General features: G+C 42.2%; 2 protein-coding genes across 3 annotated transcripts; both read left to right on the top strand.

Annotated features, from left to right (window-relative positions):
- Nucleotides 1–129: 129 nt before the first annotated feature.
- On the top strand, nucleotides 130–12,487 carry LOC109470327 (long-chain-fatty-acid--CoA ligase 6-like). Its single transcript, XM_019769248.1, has 23 exons — nucleotides 130–444; nucleotides 2,557–2,718; nucleotides 4,639–4,753; nucleotides 5,225–5,292; nucleotides 5,464–5,565; nucleotides 5,917–6,016; nucleotides 6,264–6,445; nucleotides 6,698–6,730; nucleotides 6,950–7,001; nucleotides 7,405–7,478; nucleotides 7,686–7,763; nucleotides 7,968–8,102; nucleotides 8,437–8,519; nucleotides 8,698–8,752; nucleotides 8,939–9,034; nucleotides 9,310–9,382; nucleotides 9,736–9,824; nucleotides 10,020–10,136; nucleotides 10,306–10,359; nucleotides 10,584–10,673; nucleotides 10,871–10,975; nucleotides 11,195–11,266; nucleotides 11,524–12,487. The coding sequence occupies exons 2-23, from the start codon at nucleotides 2,644–2,646 to the stop codon at nucleotides 11,659–11,661; spliced, it is 1,986 nt and encodes a 661-aa protein (XP_019624807.1). The 5' UTR covers nucleotides 130–444; nucleotides 2,557–2,643; the 3' UTR covers nucleotides 11,662–12,487.
- A 671-nt stretch (nucleotides 12,488–13,158) lies between these two features.
- LOC109470789 (trans-1,2-dihydrobenzene-1,2-diol dehydrogenase-like) lies at nucleotides 13,159–18,735 on the top strand. Of its 2 annotated transcripts, none has more exons than XM_019769870.1 (13): nucleotides 13,159–13,369; nucleotides 13,680–13,799; nucleotides 13,983–14,067; nucleotides 14,495–14,628; nucleotides 15,007–15,114; nucleotides 15,333–15,389; nucleotides 15,802–15,932; nucleotides 16,180–16,234; nucleotides 16,500–16,592; nucleotides 17,024–17,158; nucleotides 17,521–17,622; nucleotides 17,885–18,046; nucleotides 18,364–18,735. In XM_019769870.1, the coding sequence occupies exons 2-13, from the start codon at nucleotides 13,710–13,712 to the stop codon at nucleotides 18,493–18,495; spliced, it is 1,284 nt and encodes a 427-aa protein (XP_019625429.1). In that variant the 5' UTR covers nucleotides 13,159–13,369; nucleotides 13,680–13,709; the 3' UTR covers nucleotides 18,496–18,735. The 2 variants fall into 2 exon arrangements, with proteins under 2 accessions (XP_019625429.1, XP_019625434.1); XM_019769875.1 differs by lacking the exon at nucleotides 15,802–15,932 and adding an exon at nucleotides 15,602–15,732.
- Nucleotides 18,736–18,744: the final 9 nt, after the last annotated feature.

Here is an 18,744-nt window from a genome sequence, read left to right as displayed (position 1 = left end):
ATGACTTATGTGTGTGAACAACACTGTGTTAACAAGAAATTTCCCTCTCTTTATATAGTAGTCTTCCCAAAGTAGTCTACACTTTAAACATGTAACTACCAACACTGATGAACTTTCATGATAGCACATTGCAGCATGTTGGGAGCCTGACGACATGTAATGTCACATGTTGACAGACAGAAAATCAGACGACAGAAACGATTCGAATCCCTCTCTGAGCCCGCCATTCGGACAGCCCCGCCAAACCTGACGAACAACGGCATACCTGTCATACCTGCTTATTGTTCGAAATGGTGACGTCACCACAGGAAGCAGCAAACCCCATCATTACTCACTCTTGATTGAGGACAGCGTCAGAGACAACACGGTCGCCATATTGTTGTGATCGTTGCAAAGAAACAGCTCTGACTCTGCTGACAGACAGTCAGACTCACAAGACTCAAGGTAAGGCTTAGATGGTGTATCTCTTTTGCTTCTTTCCGCAGTGTGTGTTGTACTTGAGTGAACTGCAAAAAATTGTTACAAATTTGTACACAGACCTGGAACGACCAGGGTCATTTGGGGTCACCAACTACAACAACAAGAGAGTCAACAGTAGTGCATTACGGAGTGTGGGCCCGCATGTTATCAATTAGGGGTTTATAAAAGAAACAAGAAAGTATTATAAGTTTATGACCTGCAAATTAGCACGTCACTGTTTCATAGATTTCATTTATTCTCCAAACGAGATCTAGACTACCACATGTTTACGCCCTTCTCCGCCCGAAATAGTTTTAATAGGACCAGGAACCGGCAACATCGCCTTAGGGTGGAAATTCTTCAACAGGACTGGGAACTCAAGTCGTTATCTGACTGTGGTAGGGAAACGCCTTGTTAGTGCGTACATTCTTCTCCACACCTGGTACATAAACAAAGGCATACAGCGACAGCCTGGCAATGTTCGCTATAGAATATCGATAAAATGTCCATAACCAGCGAAAGACGAGCACGCGATGGTCTTACGGCTGGGCATTAAGTGGGGACAACGTTTGTGGAGCATAATCGTTGCTGACAGACAAGGACGCGTACGAATATCTTGTTTCCAGACAAATTTAAATCTTTACAACTCATTCAGATTAGGGATATATCAGATACCAGTCACCATCTAGCATTGCATATCCTTTTAGACAACATATGCCAACTTGGTCTACGTATTATTTACTTGTAGAGTAGATAGAAAGTATAACACGACGTAACCGTATGGGGTGCTTTTACACCAAGCACTCCTGTCTCCTCAGACATTCCAAGAATGTGAAAAGGGATCTCAAGAACCCCTTAGGGACCTTTTTACCTCTTCTTAAATCAGTAATCGGTCATTCAGGAAATACCCTGTGAAGGTCAAACATTGCGGTGCCTTTGGACTGGAGATATTTAAGGGTTCAATCGCGCCCTAATCCTAAGCAGGGGCTGTGGAGGTTTATAAATTACATTCTATGTTTATGCCATGGCTTACTGCACAAAGTCGGTTGCTATAGTACCTTGCTCTGGATTATTAAGACATGATCGACTGGTCAAATGCTAACCCGGCGCCTTCACTGCACAAAGAACATGAAATGTACTTGAAATAATTGCTTAGATACTGTCACTAGTACACTTAGCCTACACAGAAACATTAATGCATTTACATGATGTGCGGTGCGTCTTGAACAACATGAAAGACATTGAAAAATAAACAAAAACCTCTCAAAATAAAACAAGTCAAATCCATCCATCTGCTTGGGTATTACGAGTTTGTTTATCTCTGTTACCTACTTAGTCTATATCATACAGAGTAACTTTTCGAAAGGATCTCAATGTGCAAGGATGTTTCGTTTAAACACACAGGATTTGTCACACGGCAATTGTCTTCCTCTATTGTAGTAAGTTAATGGGCCGAAGTAAGTTTGTTTGTTTCAGAGCTGAATAGCAAGATTTCTAGGTATTTGTAATCTATGTCAACTGTCCAGTCTTGTGACCTCGTATTTTCTGAGACAAAAATATACGTTTGTTGATCGTAGCTTTACCCAGAGAATACAACAATCTGACAACACTCTCAAAGTCTAAAATTTTGCTGCAGTATGGGGAGATCTTTTTGCCAATGAAGAGCACGCTGACCAAACACTTTTCTTCGGGTCTTTCTTCTTCAAGTATCTCACACACGTATCTACCTACGAAACAGTTGCTCCCTTGAATACCACGCCAAACTCACCATGTACATGCATACTGTATTACTTTGGGACCGGCCAAGATTTTATAAGGTTAAAGAACGTAAACAAACCCTTATAGACTGCATTATTACTCTTAACATCTTTAGTAACACCTTTTCACTGTGATGTTTGGACGCTTAGAATGTAATATGAGATTACACGGAGATTAGGAAGGACATATATTTAACTTTCTTGCTCTCAAGATAAATCTCTGTAGGTGTGCAAATGTGCTTAATGGTTTACTCTGGGGAAGTCAGCCACAGGTGAAACATGATCGGCTGGTATCGCACACCTAAGGGGGTCACCTTACCGGACGTCTTTTCTTCTCCAGCCAATAGCAGGTCACCTGATAACAGAAAAACCGTGACGGGAGGGGTCAGGCAAGTTTGGAGAGGACGCCATAAGACAGCGAGACAACATGGGAGCCGGAGGAACCAAGGGAAAGGACACTGCTCCAGCCACCAAGCTGGCCAGACAGAGCGTCGAAGTCAAGGTAAGACGTCCTAGCCTTCCTGTGTACTGACTGCTGGCATTAGGTCGTTGCTAGGTGGTCGTTTAGAACGAGCGCACGGACAGGTGTGGTTACATGTACACGCCCAGCATACCATGACTATCGTGTAAACACAGGTACCATTGACACACAAGTGCAGCTGTGTCTTACGTTGACGTCGAAAGCTTCGCTACTTCGAACTTGTCACTAGATTGATCATCGAGGTAAACGTCTGTACATGTCCAATACAATGCCTTAGCAAACAAACAAGCAAAAAGATACGCCACTGCTGACCCTGGGAGTGCAATGTTAATTGTTATGGTGACAACAGTCCCTATTGTACAAGTCAAGAACGATATTTTAACATTTTAACACATGACACGCGCATTTTTGACGTTCACAACTCAACAGACTTCACGTACGTAAACATGCGAGCTGGAAGTTGATATTTTGTTTGTATTGAGACAGATTTAGAAGGATAATTCCCAGGCTTTGGGTCCAACATGTGTGCACTGAACGGATTTTCTCATGGCTGCTTCGGTCACGTTTGAAAAGCTTCTGTTTCCGTGTAAATAAAGTTCATGGTCTACCGAGACCGAAGTAGCCAACTACTTAACAGTAGTGTAGTCTTTAACAGTGGTTTTACCCCTCCCATTACCCGGTGAATGAAGGGCACGGCTGCAAAGCCTATATCTAGTGCCACTAGAAGGGCTGCATGTAAACATTCTATGCGGTGTGTTATGGTAGAAATAGCGTGACAGTAATGCTCAGAATATTCGTCCCTCGCCGTGCGTGTTTTCTCAGGGCGTTAGCTGAGACACCTGCACGTCCGTGTTCCATCGTTTGAATTCGCGTTGTGTTTTGGGTAGGTTAGCCACCTGCTGCTATGCCAGCGGGATCCGGGACTTGAAAATACACCCAAGCAGAAACATCAGTAAGACCCGTGCAAGCAAAAAATGCCAGAAATGTATGGTCTTAAAGGATCTGAGTGCAATCTGTGCACTTCAAAAACGATTTGCCTACAATTTCATGGTAGATTTTGGTCTGGTATACCGACTAGATATCGTATTTTGATTCCGTCGTGTCGTAACGGCTTGCGTTAAATCGTAAATACCGAATCTTGCAATAGTTTTAACGGTTTCAGATGATCACGTCAGGACAATAGGACGACCCCGTTTGAACAAAAGGATTTACATGATGAAGAGATAAGAAAGACAACAGAACTAATGGGGGTTCGGGGGGAGGGGGCTAAACAACGCAAGGTGGAAGGTAAGGTGGTGTCTGTCAAAGAGGCAATATACAGGAGCATCTTCCCGGGAAACAAATTGTTTTCTTGGACAATAATTGAAGCCAACACGAAAATCTGATGACAGCAAACCTAAGTCGCAGATACACGACGGCTTGTTATAGGGCTTTTACACAACAAAGAAGACTGGATGTCTATGTGCCACACAAGGATACGCTCTACTTATAGCAAGCATTATTTTTTGAATTCATGAAGTCACTTTCAAATGCGGTATGACATTGTCCATGTGATAACGAACGATTTGGGCACTACCACCATCTTCTGAGGCAAACACCCACACATGATGTTGATCAACGTGTATCGTGACAGTGCACCCGTGTATCTGTTGTACATGTAGCCATGATTGATACGTTGCCATGATTGATATGCACATATTCGGCTATCATGGACCCCACCAACGTCTTGTAATGAGTAGTCATGTTCTTAGAACTGTCTTAAATCTGAGTCAGCTTTATGTGTGGGCTCGTGATTCTACGACCAACACAAAAACATTGCTGTTATAAACAGCCGATACAGATGTCCAGATGGAGCCCAGTGTGTTGTACGAGGGTTAAAACAAAATCTCCTTTCCACAGTTGAAGCAATAGAGTATAACTTCATTCCCTTCACCCCTACAGGGAGATGAGTACGCTAAGATGTCCTGTCACAACCAGGACGGGAAGCTGGTGGATCATTACTTTGACGACGTGAGGACCCTGCACCAGGCCTTCATGAGGGGCGTGGGGCTAAACAGTAAGTACAGGCTTCATGAGGGGTGTGGGGCTAAACAGTAAGTACAGGATTCATGTGGGGCGTGGGGCTAAACAGTAAGTACAGGCTTGATGAGGGGCGTGGGACTAAACAGTAAGTACAGGCTTCATGAGGGGCGTGGGGCTAAACAGTAAGTACAGGCTTCATGTGGGGCGTGGGGCTAAACAGTAAGTACAGCGCAGCGAAAATACCATCAGTCTTTCGGGTTGTGTGCCTTTTCACTAGTAGCTGTGACAACTGATCGACTGCTGGGTGAACAAAGATTTGACTATTTGTTTTGGGGACGTTTTGAGTGTTTTGTTGTCTTCTATATCGTTACCTCGATCCCCTCGTCAATCTGGAAGTTACTAGTAACCCTTACACAAACCCACAGCTCAGCCACCCGAAACAATACTTCCGTACACGGAAGTTACCCCTGACTGATTACTGAACGCTTCCTTCTCTCGTTCCCAGGGAACGGACCGTGCCTGGGATGGAGACCGGGAGTGTTGGCTCCCTATGAGTGGATGACGTACCACGAGGTAAGTTTCCTTTCGACATACAGTTTGTAACACACTTCTACTAACCACATTTCTGCATGTTATAACATTGACAGCCTCTAAATGACAAAGAGTTTGAGTGTCTATTTAATTGAAACACTGCTCGAGTCCCTTTGTAAGAGAAAGAAAAATAAAATTTCTCTCTACTTGCAGGTGTACACCAGGGCCTATAACTTCGGATCAGGTGTGGTACACAAGGGTCTGCAGCCTGGCACCAAAACCTCCATGGGTATATTCTCTCAGAACAGACCAGAGGTGAGATTGTTTTTGTTGTTGTTGTTGTTTCTTTGACAGGTAAGCTTCTAGAGTAGGTGCCAGTAGGGCAACAATATTCGTTCAAAGATCTCCTTTTTATTTAGCTCTCTGTTTTGTAAATTGAACAAGTGTAGACGCGTAATAAATACGTACATTGAGTTCAGGTCTACGTTTCGATGCCAACGATCACAGGGCGGTTGAAAGCTCTGTTATCAATAACGCACGTCTGTGTCTGTGACACACGGCTGATTGTCGTCATAGTAATACATGTAGTATAGAACAGGCACTCTTCAAAAGAAGATGCACGAAGGTCACTTCATACCATAAATCTCCATGTTATTTTTCTCGCAGTGGGCGATCGCGGAGCAGGGTTGTAACATGTTCTCCATCGTGGTCGTGCCGCTGTACGACACTCTGGGTGCCGAGGCCGTCCAACACATCATCAACCAAGGTGTGTACATACCTGCCTTCAAAATAACGTTTTGTCTACATTTCTGTGTCAGTAAAATGGAACTGAATGACCAACAAGCTTTCTACAAGCGTTGGATCCTTCTTTCATTTAAGGAAAAGTTGGGTAAATTGAAATATAAAGTTGAGCTTGTACTTCGCAAAGGTACATTCCGCTTGATTTTTCTTGCCGACAAACCTGGTCCTTAGTAAAAGACAAACCAATCTTCCCGTCTGTCGTCCAAATGTAGCGGAGCTCCGCACGGTGGTTTGCGACGTTCCCGCCAAGGTGACCAAACTTCTGAGTTACGCCGACGGCGCGGCTGACAACATCCTGGAACGCATCATCGTTATCGAGCCGATCACGAACGAAGAGACCCTAGCACAGGCCGAGGAGCTGGGGGTCGAGATACTCACATTCAACGACGTTGAGGTAGGTTTTGGTCTACGCTATGCTAGGAAGGAAATGCGCTTAATCGTGGAAATTATCTGCTAACTAGTACTTGACCAGAGCTTTAGATCACTGTTACATTCATGAGTATTGCCTGTGTATGGCGTTATTATAGCAACCGACTATTCACAGTATCAGGGCCTCGGGTTTCCGGCGATACAATTTTGTTCTCAATGCTAAATATGCAAAATGACGCAATGTTTCTGATAACTTTCAATATTTTCCATCCTCCAGCAAATGGGAGCCAACAATCCGCAGACTAAATTGGTATGTTGCTACTTTACATTCCTGCTAGTAGCGAGTAACTGATTACTTAAAACTACAAAAGATCTGTTGTTCATAACATGCATTTTGACAACGAACATGATCTACCCAACTTCCATATGGGGCTTTGACATTTCTACAGTTTTTTTTTTTGTGCTACGAGATCGGTTCTTTATCGCTGTAGTAACGTTTCTGGGCTTCTTCTTTCCTCTCGACATTCAGCCTCCCAAACCAGAAGACCTGGCAACAATATGCTACACCAGTGGAACTACAGGTATGTAAAGGAACATTCAGTCAGTTCATCAGCATATAGTGTAATGGGAGAACCTCCAGTTCAGCACCAAGGACAGGGACAGTGACTTAGGAGAAGAAAGGCGTCCTTCTAAAGTGCCATCGCTACAAGCATCTACGTCAATCAGGAATCTTGCGAGGCATGTTAGTTAGCATGAATGTCATGCTACATGAAGCAAGAAATGTTTCTGTCATCTAACGCGCTCTGCATAGAACATACATGTATCATTTATTAGCATCAGGAATTAGCCGAACGTAGCAATGCTTTCTTTTATCTAGTATTAGCACGGCTTGTCGCTTTACCCCTTTATAATTTAATATCGATGGTTTGTGTTTTTTTTTTAACTTTTTCTGAATTATTTACCCGTTCATTTGTCACTTTACAGGAACTCCCAAAGGGGCCTTGCTGACACACAGTAACCTCATTGCCTGTAACAGCGGGATCTTACACGCATGTCAGGTGAGCAAGGAACTTTCAGGAACATATATAATATACATTAACTACATATATAAAGACAGAGAAGTATATATGAAGAGAAATAGAAAGAAAGAGAGAAGGGGGTATTATAAGCGATCTTTATATACTTTTGTGATTCGTGTCTCTTGATCTGAATATGTAAGCGTTCAACACTGATATTCCAATGACGAACTTGTTCTCCATCTCCAGCGCTACCTGAGCTTCAACAAAGACGACGTCCACATCTCCTACCTTCCCCTGGCACACATGTTTGAAAGACAAGCACTGGTAGGTACAACAATGTTTTTCCATTGTATTTTGCTGAAGCCTAAGCATGCTGTCGAAGTAACTAAAGGACATTGAATATTACTGGTGTTAGGTTGTGTTGTTGTGAGTTTTGGAACCAAGGCAAACAGTAAATCTTCACACATTCAAGGTACGATTCTAGATGACACAAAAGACCATGACAAAAACTTACGTTGTCTCTCCCAGACTCTGCTCTTCTCAGTGGGAGCGAAAGTCGGCTTCTTCACAGGAGACATCAAACTGCTGGCAGATGACATGATGGCGCTGAAGCCCACCTTCTTCATCACCGTGCCCAGACTTCTCAACAGGCTGTACGACAGGGTCAGTCTCTTAGCTTGTTGGTAGAAGTCATTCTGATCCAATGTTGAACTGTAGTTGCCAACACAAAATTGGACTTATTCCAATTTTAGACTGATCAGCTCCAGTCTCTGTCAACGAGTGGGCAAAATTCACTGCTTCTGTGACTTCTGTAACACGTGGCTCGGTGAGCAGTGGGTCATAGGTTGCTGAACGCTTAATATGTTTAGGGAGGGTTGTGGGCCCCTGGTGTGAAAGGCCTTTATTTCTCTTGCATTAAGAGTTTCTGACCAGTCCATGTTTTCAGCTTGTGATCCTAATTAAAGATTTAAGGATATTGATGGTGATGTTTTGTTAGGCATGGACACTGGTCCAGGGAAGCGCTTTCAAGACAAAAATGCTGCATAAAGCCCTCAACGCGAAGAAAGAGCTGCTGAACAAGTGAGTAATGAACATCATTCAATCAAAATCGTACTTGCTTATTTGGAGGGGCAGGTACATGGCACGTTTAAATTAAGGCTTTATGTATTTGTTTGTTTGTTTATTTATTTGTTTCGTTGTTGGCCACATGTGTTGTATAATGTGCTTCTCCAACAAGTATCCATTAATTTGCTTACAGAGGAATATGTAGGAACGACACCATATGGGACACACTGATCTTCCGCAGAGCTAGGGTGAGTTCAACAATCTCTTGTAAAAAATCTTTCATGTTCCTAATAGATATGTTGAACTTCCTATATTCATCAAAAGACATACTTCTTTCAAGACATGTTCCGTTCTCCATTTGCGAGTAGTCGTACCAATCAGTAAGCAAATGATACTTAGTATTGTTTATTTCTCCTCTTTTTTTCCCCTGATAGGCCCGAACAGGCGGGAATGTGCGGTTCGTGGCGGTCGGTGCCGCGCCGTTGTCAGAAGAGGTCCTCACGTTTGCGAGATGCCTGTTCGGCTGCACCGTAAGATACAGTCATGATGTACTCTGAACAAAATGCCTCGTCAGTGTTGTAAATGACGTAGTACGGATATTTTCGTCCTTTCGAAAAGTGTATGGTTGGTCACCGCAGCAAATTACTTTTTAACTGTGAGTAAATGTATACGTACATATATGCATGAATAGGTTTATCTACAAAACGAAAAAAATGATTGCTTTATTGTTCGCGGAAATACATCTACAACAGTGTGAGAAAAGACAGGAGGAGTTTGATGAATGTTGTTCTCATGACATGACCAGGTGTTGGAGGGGTACGGTCAGACCGAGTGTGCGGCAGCAGCAACAACCACCATGATAGGCGACTACACCACCGGTAATACTTCAATGGTATTCATAGTTATCAGGAGGGAGCATTAGTTCCGACAATACATCTAAAGAAAATTGAACTTTCAGTTGCCACTTCAGTTGCCTTTGACTTACGGACACATGGTCAAAGGTGTTGAAGCCTGTATCGCCCCCCGTCCGAAGTAAACTTGCAAGCTTGTTTATTAAGAGAATTTTCGTTATCATCTTTTTTATTATGGGGCCATGGAATTAGACCATACCATATAGTTCTAAAGCAGAAGAAGTAACACAGTTTGCCATCAAAAGTAGCTACTAGCTAGTTGGACAATCTTGGCCGTATGTATACCAGCCAAACAAATATGGGCACATGTGTCCATCCAGGTCACGTGGGCGCACCGATCCAGTGCACCATGATCAAGCTTGTGGACGTGCCAGAGATGGACTACTACGCCAAGCAACAGAAAGGAGAGGTAGGTTTTTATATTCTTAAAATATTTTCTGATTTTTTTTCCAACTTTTTTTCCAACTTTCAAATATTTATGATAAAGCTTAAGAAATATGATACGTCATTTTCAGTTTGACTGTTATGTATGGACTGAAGTTAGCTTTAACTTAAGAGTTGTTTTCCTTGCTCATTGCCTATTTGTTTGATGTTCCTGGCGCAGGTTTGCTTCAAGGGTCCGAACGTGTTCCAAGGTTACCTGAAGAACCCAGAGAAGACGGCGGAGGCGCTCGACTCGGACGGCTGGCTGCATACTGGGGACATCGGAGCCTGGCTGCCGGTCAGCAAGACTACTGTTCTTGTTTTATTGTTTGCATACTGGAGTTAACAACTATTGTTTGCATACTGGAGTTAACAACATTTTGTGTTGGCATACACCGTTTTTTTGGGCCATCGAATACTGGGGCACCTCGCTAGTCTAATAGATTGCTGTCTTTGTTTTGTTCCAGTGTGGACAATTGCGGATCATTGACAGAAAGAAGGACATCTTCAAGCTTGCACAGGTAAGTGTCAGGCCCTTAAAACAATCGCCCGGGGCTGCACAGACCAGGCATTGCGCTATGTTTGTAACTAACTGCTGACACTGTACAGTTGCACACAACGAATGCCCACTACTGTACTAGATTCGGAAGGTGTCCTTCACATAGAATCTCCTCCAGACTTTACAGGTAGATTCCGTACTCTTCATTGTTATAATTAACGGCTGTATTTAACCGTCGGTTCCCAGGGAGAATACATCGCGCCGGAGAAGGTTGAGAACGTGTACGTCAGAAGTCCGCTGGTGGCGCAGGTCTTTGTGCACGGCGTCAGCATCAAGGTGAGGTTCACTTCTATTGGAAATTCTTTCCCAGAAGATACTTAACATCCCTTAATGCCATTCTTGTAGAAGGTTCCTCAGCGCAAATATTTCTTGTCAGCCAAAGAACTCAGCTGCAGGTTAGATGTACTCATGGTCATCGTCCGTATATAATATAATATAATATGAAAATTGTTGTTTTCTCATTTACCTGCTAGTCAAGCCTGGTCGCCATCGTTGTCCCTGACCCGGATGTACTACCCGGCTGGGCTAAGACCAACCAAAGCATCGAGGGGGACATGGAAACACTCTGTGCTAACAAGGTAACTATTGAACATCATGTAACCAGAATGTCAGATGTTTCCAATTCCCGACATACTGCCATCTTTTTACAATTCTCATGGAGGGGCCTTTACAACATTTGTGATGCATCTTATAGAAAATTTAGATGATATAGTTAGTGCTGTATCCTAGACGTTTTAACGTTTTAAGGCTGTGGTACTCGTACCAGTTCCTCACAGATCCTTGTGTTTGTCATACAGGATATCAAGGACGCCATCATGGCTGATCTCAACCGTATGGCGAAGGAAGGGGGACTAAAGTCTTTTGAACAGGTACATAGCGACGCAATGAGTTCATAAATGCATTGGGCCTCCAAATTCAAACAAACAAACAAACACACAAACAAACAAATCTAATCAGTCAAGTATAAACAAGTTGAAACTATATCTGTAACTCAAGTTAATATGAATTAGTAATATATGAATTAAGTTGGGTTCTATATTCTATATAACGCCAAAGTTCATAACTTCAGTGATATTTCCCACCTTGACGTCACGTCCGCTGACCTTTGGCCCCATCTCGTTCCCAGGTGAAGCAGATCCACCTGCACCACAAGCTGTTCACTACTGAAGATGACCTTTTGACCCCGACCTTCAAGCTCAAACGACCCCAGGCCAGGAAGTACTTCGCCAAGGAGCTGGAAGAAATCTATGCCTTGGTGCCTTGAAGATTAACATTTACGTTATGATGTAATGCTACTATTGAGTACTCGATCACTACTGAGTAACTGGTAGCATTTCAGTAACAATACAGTGATGTAGTCTTCCCCATTACTATTGTAATGTTATTGTTAGACATAACTTTCATTAACTCCATTTCCAGTCTTCAGCAACTAATGTACACTGCTGAAACTTAGACTACAGCATCCTATGGAAACTAAGCAGTAAAGTAGCAGCCATAAAGTGGTAGGAATGTAATACTGATTGAATTTGACACATTTCACTCAAATTGCTAGAATATGTTGGTGCCTATTGTATATACACTCCTGATCCCATGAGTTTCATGTCCAGAAGTGCCTTAAATTCAGCACATTGTCATATTTGCATACTGGGGTTTTGGTGGACTCATTATATTGGAGAAATCTCAGGTCTTCTAGAATAAGATTAAAAGCTTTACAAACATGTAATACTAATGTCACATATTATGCGTGAAAAGTTTAATTTCAGGGTGACAATTCCTGGTTATGTGTGTTATGGATAAAAATAATGATAATGGCAACATTGGGTGATCAAAGGAAGCAGTTCATACTTTTGTACTTGAGTAATCTGTTTTTAAAGTTGTTAAATGACATTAGACAGATATGTACGTAATTTACGATGAATGTATATTAGTCAAATCATAACTTAGGTGACGTGTTTGTGTGTCTTTTCCTTTCTTTCAAAACCTGAAGTTTATGTTGGGATTGGCAGTTTACACTATCACTGTATAGAATCAGGCATGCAGCAATTCATTTTGCTTTACTAACTTATAAAGTTGTTGCGGCAAACAAAGTATCAGTGACTTTTGTCTTCATTGTGGTTCTTGCTTGCAGTAAAAGATTGATCTACAACATAACACAATTTTCAAAGAGTAAGATAATCACACAGCATAAAGAACAGATTGAGAATACTATAGTTGGGCCATCATGCACCATGGAGGATGTGATGTCTGGCAAATGACAATTGAGTTTAGAATACAGAACATCAAGTATTATATATTGGTAGGATGTCGCTCCCTTTTAGCTGTGAGAGGAGATTCAATTCAAAGTTGACCTACCAAATTTGGCCTACCTCCAACCGTATGTCCGATGGTACAAGTCAATTAGCAAAATATTGTACCATGTGCAATTGTCGTGCAGTCAAGTTATTCTTTATCTAATGGGATTCGCCGGCATACTTTTCTTGGCAGAATTGTAGGATTTTTCAGTACCAAGGACAGATCTATTATTACACTGTAGGTAACAAAATACTACTTTCAAACTTAGTGAGTATGACCGTCAAGATATGTGAATACTAGTAACAGGTCAGAAACATGACTACTGCTTTGTCATGTTTCTGAAACACTTGATATGTGTCATTTGTATTACCGTTATTAAAGGGCCACGGAAAGTGAAATCATAACGCACACCCCCAGAAACTAAAATGGTACAGCCATTTGTAACGTGTGACCTACCCTTTGACCCTTACTTCCGGGTTCAGCACTGGACTGGTAACAGTCGTCTGCTATATGGACTTTGGACTTGACTTTGACTAGATCATGACTTGTTGTCGAATTTAGAGTACCATCTTGATGTTATTTCGTGGCGTGAGGTTTTAGGAGGAGTGTCACTAAGTACCAGTAGCCTCAAGATATACTGACCCCAGCGCAGGGCAAAGCAACCAAACCAAAGTGGACAGGTTGGTGAAACTGTAGACTAACGTTACAAATCGTCTCGTCTTGTGCAGTCTTTCCAGGCACCAGAGCCCACATCTACATGTAACGTTACGTATACCAGATCGCAAGGTCAAGTTGTTGGGTTCTATTCGGTTCTATACTAACGTTACTGTAAAAAGATCTATTCTGCTCACTAAACTAACTCTCGCTGCTTTTACGACATCCGAGAGTTTTCTGGCCTGACTTAAAACTTACACTATACAGCTACTTACAGTTACAGGTCGTCGAAGAAAGTCCAAATCTTTTTGACTTATTACCAGCGCTGAATTTCAGGTGAATTGCCCCCGTACGGGTGACTCAGCCATGGCTCCGGTCCGCGCACTGATCATTGGAGCAGGCAGCAGAGGATATCTGTACTCCAGGTTCTCCCTGGACAACAGTGACCGCTTCCAGGTGAGCAGAACTGGAACAATCACCTGTTCACACATTCATATCACCTCTGATGGCTTGTTTGAGTACATCAAATAACAGTGCATTAACTCTCTAGTTTCGTCTTATGAATCATGATTATTTTCTACTTTCTTCACTCCCAGCTTTTTAATGGGAATATGTTCTGTTTTTTTTTCAATCCTACAGGTGGTTGGTGTTGCCGACCCTCGTCTGTTCAGGTGCCAGCGTCTACAGCAGGAGTACAACATTCCTGAGGAGAATGTCTTTTCAGGTGACAATATAATTACCTGCTTAGGCACCCAATGGCACCTGAACTACACAGCAAAAGAAGCCCTGTTATAGTTGTCGTGGCTTACTGCTTACATTCAACGTTTGAAATGAAAGTTGTGAAACAAGGAAGTCTCCTTTTATTTCTTAAAACAGGAAGTGAATGCATATTTGTTTTTCAGTTTTTCAGTTATTTTGGGAATGCAAATCTATTCAAACATTCTTATCAGCTTATACATACACAAGTATGGCTAGTATGTTGCATTTTCATTTAGTCAACTAGACCAAAAAAAAATTAGACTAAGAGCATGGGGACTTGATGTAACTGATATCTGGGTACATACTGTCTATCTTATTGTGTGTACCCAAATGTACTGTTTGCATTTCATGAGGTTGTCTGACTTTGAATGTCTGCATCTCCGTTTCCCCAGACTGGCAGGAAGCTGCGGAGAGGGAGAAGTTTGCCGACTGTGTTGTCATAGCAACCCCAGACCAGCTGCACAAGGCTCCCGCGGTGGCGTTTGCTGACCGAGGATACCACATTCTACTGGAGAAACCCATGGCAGTGAGGATGCCTTCGTTTGTTCGCCAGTGACAAAATAGATCACAAACTTTAAGATGACATACTTCACCCCCTTACACATACCCATCCTGTCCCACAGACAATAATAGTAGCACTGAGGATGTGTGTCAATGCTGCATTATGTATATAGGGAAGATCTGAAAACACACTCATGCATACATACAAACAAACAAACAGACATATACAATATTTCACCACCTTGGGGCTTACCTTCTTAATTACTTGTGATAAGGGAAAAAATCATATAGTGGACCACCAAGAAGTGGTCACACTGGCCAGGTGCTCCTTATGTAGAGGTGGCCATTTGTACAGGTTTGACTAGTACTGTAGCCATACTGATGCTAACACTGAAATTCTCAGGTTACAGAGGAGGACTGCCGTGAGATTGTGGCAGCCTGTGAGAGGAACAACGCCATCCTGTCTGTGTGCCACGTGCTGAGGTACTTTCCACCTGTCAGGAAAATCAAGGTCAGACAACTATCAATGGTTATAAATCTTAAAACAATGATGATAAAATGCACATAAACTGTACATTTTACCTTCAATAAACAGAAATAGTTTCTAGACTTCTTTTGCTTGTACCTTCCTATTTAAATAACTTTATATTTAAGGATGCCAATTATCAATTTCACTTGAGGTTGACCTAATATTCAATACATATCCTGATTGTGTTTTGTGTTTTGTAGGAAATAATTGACAGTGGAGCCATTGGAGATGTAGTTCACATCCAGCACATGGAACCGGTGAGAAAAATCTCTTCTTTCATTTGTAAAATTTTGGCATAGTTGCAAGGTGCCATTACACCATGAATAAGGTAAAATTACTTAACACTGTATGCTACAAAATATGGAATTTCGCATGTATACCAGAGCTTTCCATACACATGTAAGATAACTAACAGATTTTAACTGTGATCGAGATTGATTGATTGATTGATACCTTGCTCACCTCCCAGGTGGGTTTCTGGCACTTTGCTCACTCCTTTGTACGCGGAAACTGGAGAAAAACAGAAGACAGTAGCTTCTCACTTCTTGCCAAAAGCTGCCACGATGTCGACCTCATTGCCTACTGGCTCACTGGGTCAAGGTCAGGTTGATAATGCCTTCTTGTCTATAGTAATGTAGAAATACTCATTGATAATTCTCCTAACTACAGGTGGGGTTCTGGCACTTTGCGCACTCCTACGTCAGGGGAAACTGGAGGAACACAGCTGGCAGTAGCTTCTCACTTCTAGCCAAAAGCTGTCATGATGTTGACCTCATACGTTACTGGCTCAGTAGTGCAAGGTTTGGTTATGGATGCTTTTTTGCCTGTCATCATTGACTGTTGAATGTAGTAGTTGCAACATGCTCTTTCATCTGACTTCATTACCTGCTGACAACCTTAGAAGGTGTTATTGATGTGTGATATCAATAGGTACTTTGTCATTTTTTTCCATCCTGTATGTTGTGATTTGTGTTGTATCCTATTAGTAATTGCTATCTGGCTTTGCCAGTACATTGAAGTCATGTGTCTACAAATGTATTTTTACAGGTGTGTCAAGGTATCCTCCTTTGGAAGTCTCACGCACTTTACACCAGAGAACAAGGTTTGTCATCTTTCAACTACATTGTACTATATACTCAAACCCTCTCAAAGCATACTTCACAAAGAAATTAAATCCTGACACTGAAAAGAAGGCATAGTACAAGGACAATGGTGCCACCTTCCTTTAGCAGGAAGCATCTTAAGTTGATAGAAGGAATTTGTAAAAAGCCTGTTGGAAATGTAACATCACCAATGGGTCACTACAATTAGTGTAAGCCCAAGAAGAAAACAGAAGATTAGGTATTGAGTCTGTGTTGTTCTTTCAGCCTGCAGGTGCAGCCAGCAGGTGTCTGGATTGTCAGGTGGAGAACACCTGCCCTTACTCAGCCCAGAAGGTCTACCTGAAGAGATTGGAACAGGTAACAACACATGAATACTTAGTATGGGGCCTAGGAATGTTATAGAGATGACACTCTGCAAAAATAAAGGGCTGTTTTGATAGGATAATTCTTTTTGTTCCAATTGGTTACATTAAGGAGCAAAAATCTCCGACAGGGCACCATAATTTTCCACATATTACGATACCCCATTGCCATCTTAACCATAACATGTACATGCTTGTATTTCATGTTCTTGACAAAAAGCTGTTTAAAAACATTGCCCTTGGGCTGTTTCTTGCTTCTTAGTCCGAAGCCAATCTATCACCTTACAGCCTGATTTCAAAAATTTAGTTGCTAACTTTTTCTGATATCTTGTTTACTAGATCAAAAAATAGATAAACAGCTAACAGATACCCCAACAAATGCTTCAGACGATTGTGATTCAGTCTGTCTTTTGTGTTCCATGCCAGGGTCGGACAGGTTGGCCAGTCAGTGTGGTGTGTCCCCGAGAGCCAGTTGACATAGAGAGCTTGACCGAGGCACTGAGAACTGGGCCGTACGGACGCTGTGTCTACGAGTGTGACAACGACGTTGTGTCCAATCAGGTACATTTCCTTCTCATTGCCAAGTTTGTAACCCATGGCTCATTTAGTCTTTATATATACAGTGTATATTAATTCACATTCCTGAAGCTATAATAGACTGGAACTCATTGCCATCAAGTACAATAGGGTTATATCCTCATTAGATAGCTTTAAACAATACTTGCAGCTCGATGTACAAAAGTTAGCAGTGACATGCCATTCAATGTAATATAACTTCTGCCATGCCTGCAAAGGGTGATTATACAGGCTACTCAGATACAGATACATTGTACAAATTTGGGGATTGCCTTACAAAACAGAAACAAGAAATAAGAAGAAAGGAGACATTTAAAGCATGTCATTGAGCATTTCTTCAATTTCAGGTGGTGAATTTCCAGTTTGATGGAGGCCAGACGGCTTCCTTCAACATGGTGGCCTTCACACAGGAGATCTGTGAGCGACAGACCAGGATCTCAGGCACCAAGGTGGGGCTGGGTACTCATGTGCAGTGGTCAGAGAATATCTGTCTATACTTGAAGTTTTTCTCTGTTATTACTGTAGCTAATACATTGTACATTCGTCTCATAAAAAGCCAATATCCACCAAGATTACCACCAAACAATAGATCAAGACATATCATGGCAAAAGTATGTCACAGGAAAGGGAATATCTCCTGCAGAAATACAAGAACACAGAAACAGAGGTAGTGAAATAAAATAACATTCCATGTTGTATCCCCCCCTTCAGGGTGAGCTGCGCTGCTCAGGTCCTGGCCCTGTGTTTGTCTATGACTTCCTGACGCAGACGTCCACGGAGCATCGCTGTGCCACAGCGCCATCTGGCAGGCTGGGGGGAATGCATGGCGGCGCCGACTTCTTCCTGATCGACGCCTTTGTCAGGGCTGTTCAGGTGAGGTTGATATTTGTTTTTATCTTTGTTGCATGTTATTGCTCACATGGGCTACATGCAGGAGTTATTGTTACAGAATCTAGAGGTAAAATATCATTACCTGTACATGTAGTGTTGATAGTAAACAAGAGGGAGACAAAACTAGCCATATACATTTTATAAGCATATGTTATCACTATCGTATACATGCATCTCTGAATTATGGCTCTGGTTCCACATGATGATTTACCTACTAGATAGGGTTTATATGATGTTTGGTTCTAAATCTAAGATGTAGAAATTAAAGTCATTTCCTCAATCTTTAACAAAATTTTCAGAGTGGTGACCGTTCTGACATCTTTACCGGACCGCGGGACACCCTGCAGAGCCACCTGCTGGTGTTTGCAGCTGAACAGGCGCGGCTACTGGACAGAGTCATTACTGTACATCCAGACGGTTCTTACAGCTGAGGAGCACATTAACTCGGAGACATGGCAAAAGTATAATGTGATTTATTTACATGAAGTCCAACACGCACAATGTGTTGAATGATGAATTCGCAGCACTCATGGTCTTCATCAGTATAAACAACATACATGTATCACTTCAGATCATGTGCCTCTGGACCACATGTCGGAAGTAACAAGTCATTCATATAACACTGTTCCAGGAGGACAGAGGGCAGCTGATCAGTGCCCTCAATATTTTCGTCAGACCCT

Source organism: Branchiostoma belcheri, unplaced genomic scaffold, assembly GCF_001625305.1.
Source record: "Branchiostoma belcheri isolate BF01 breed outbred unplaced genomic scaffold, Haploidv18h27 scaffold10, whole genome shotgun sequence".
In the NCBI taxonomy this organism is placed as follows: Eukaryota; Metazoa; Chordata; class Leptocardii; order Amphioxiformes; family Branchiostomatidae; genus Branchiostoma; species Branchiostoma belcheri.
This window is presented reverse-complemented; position numbering and strand designations above follow the sequence as displayed.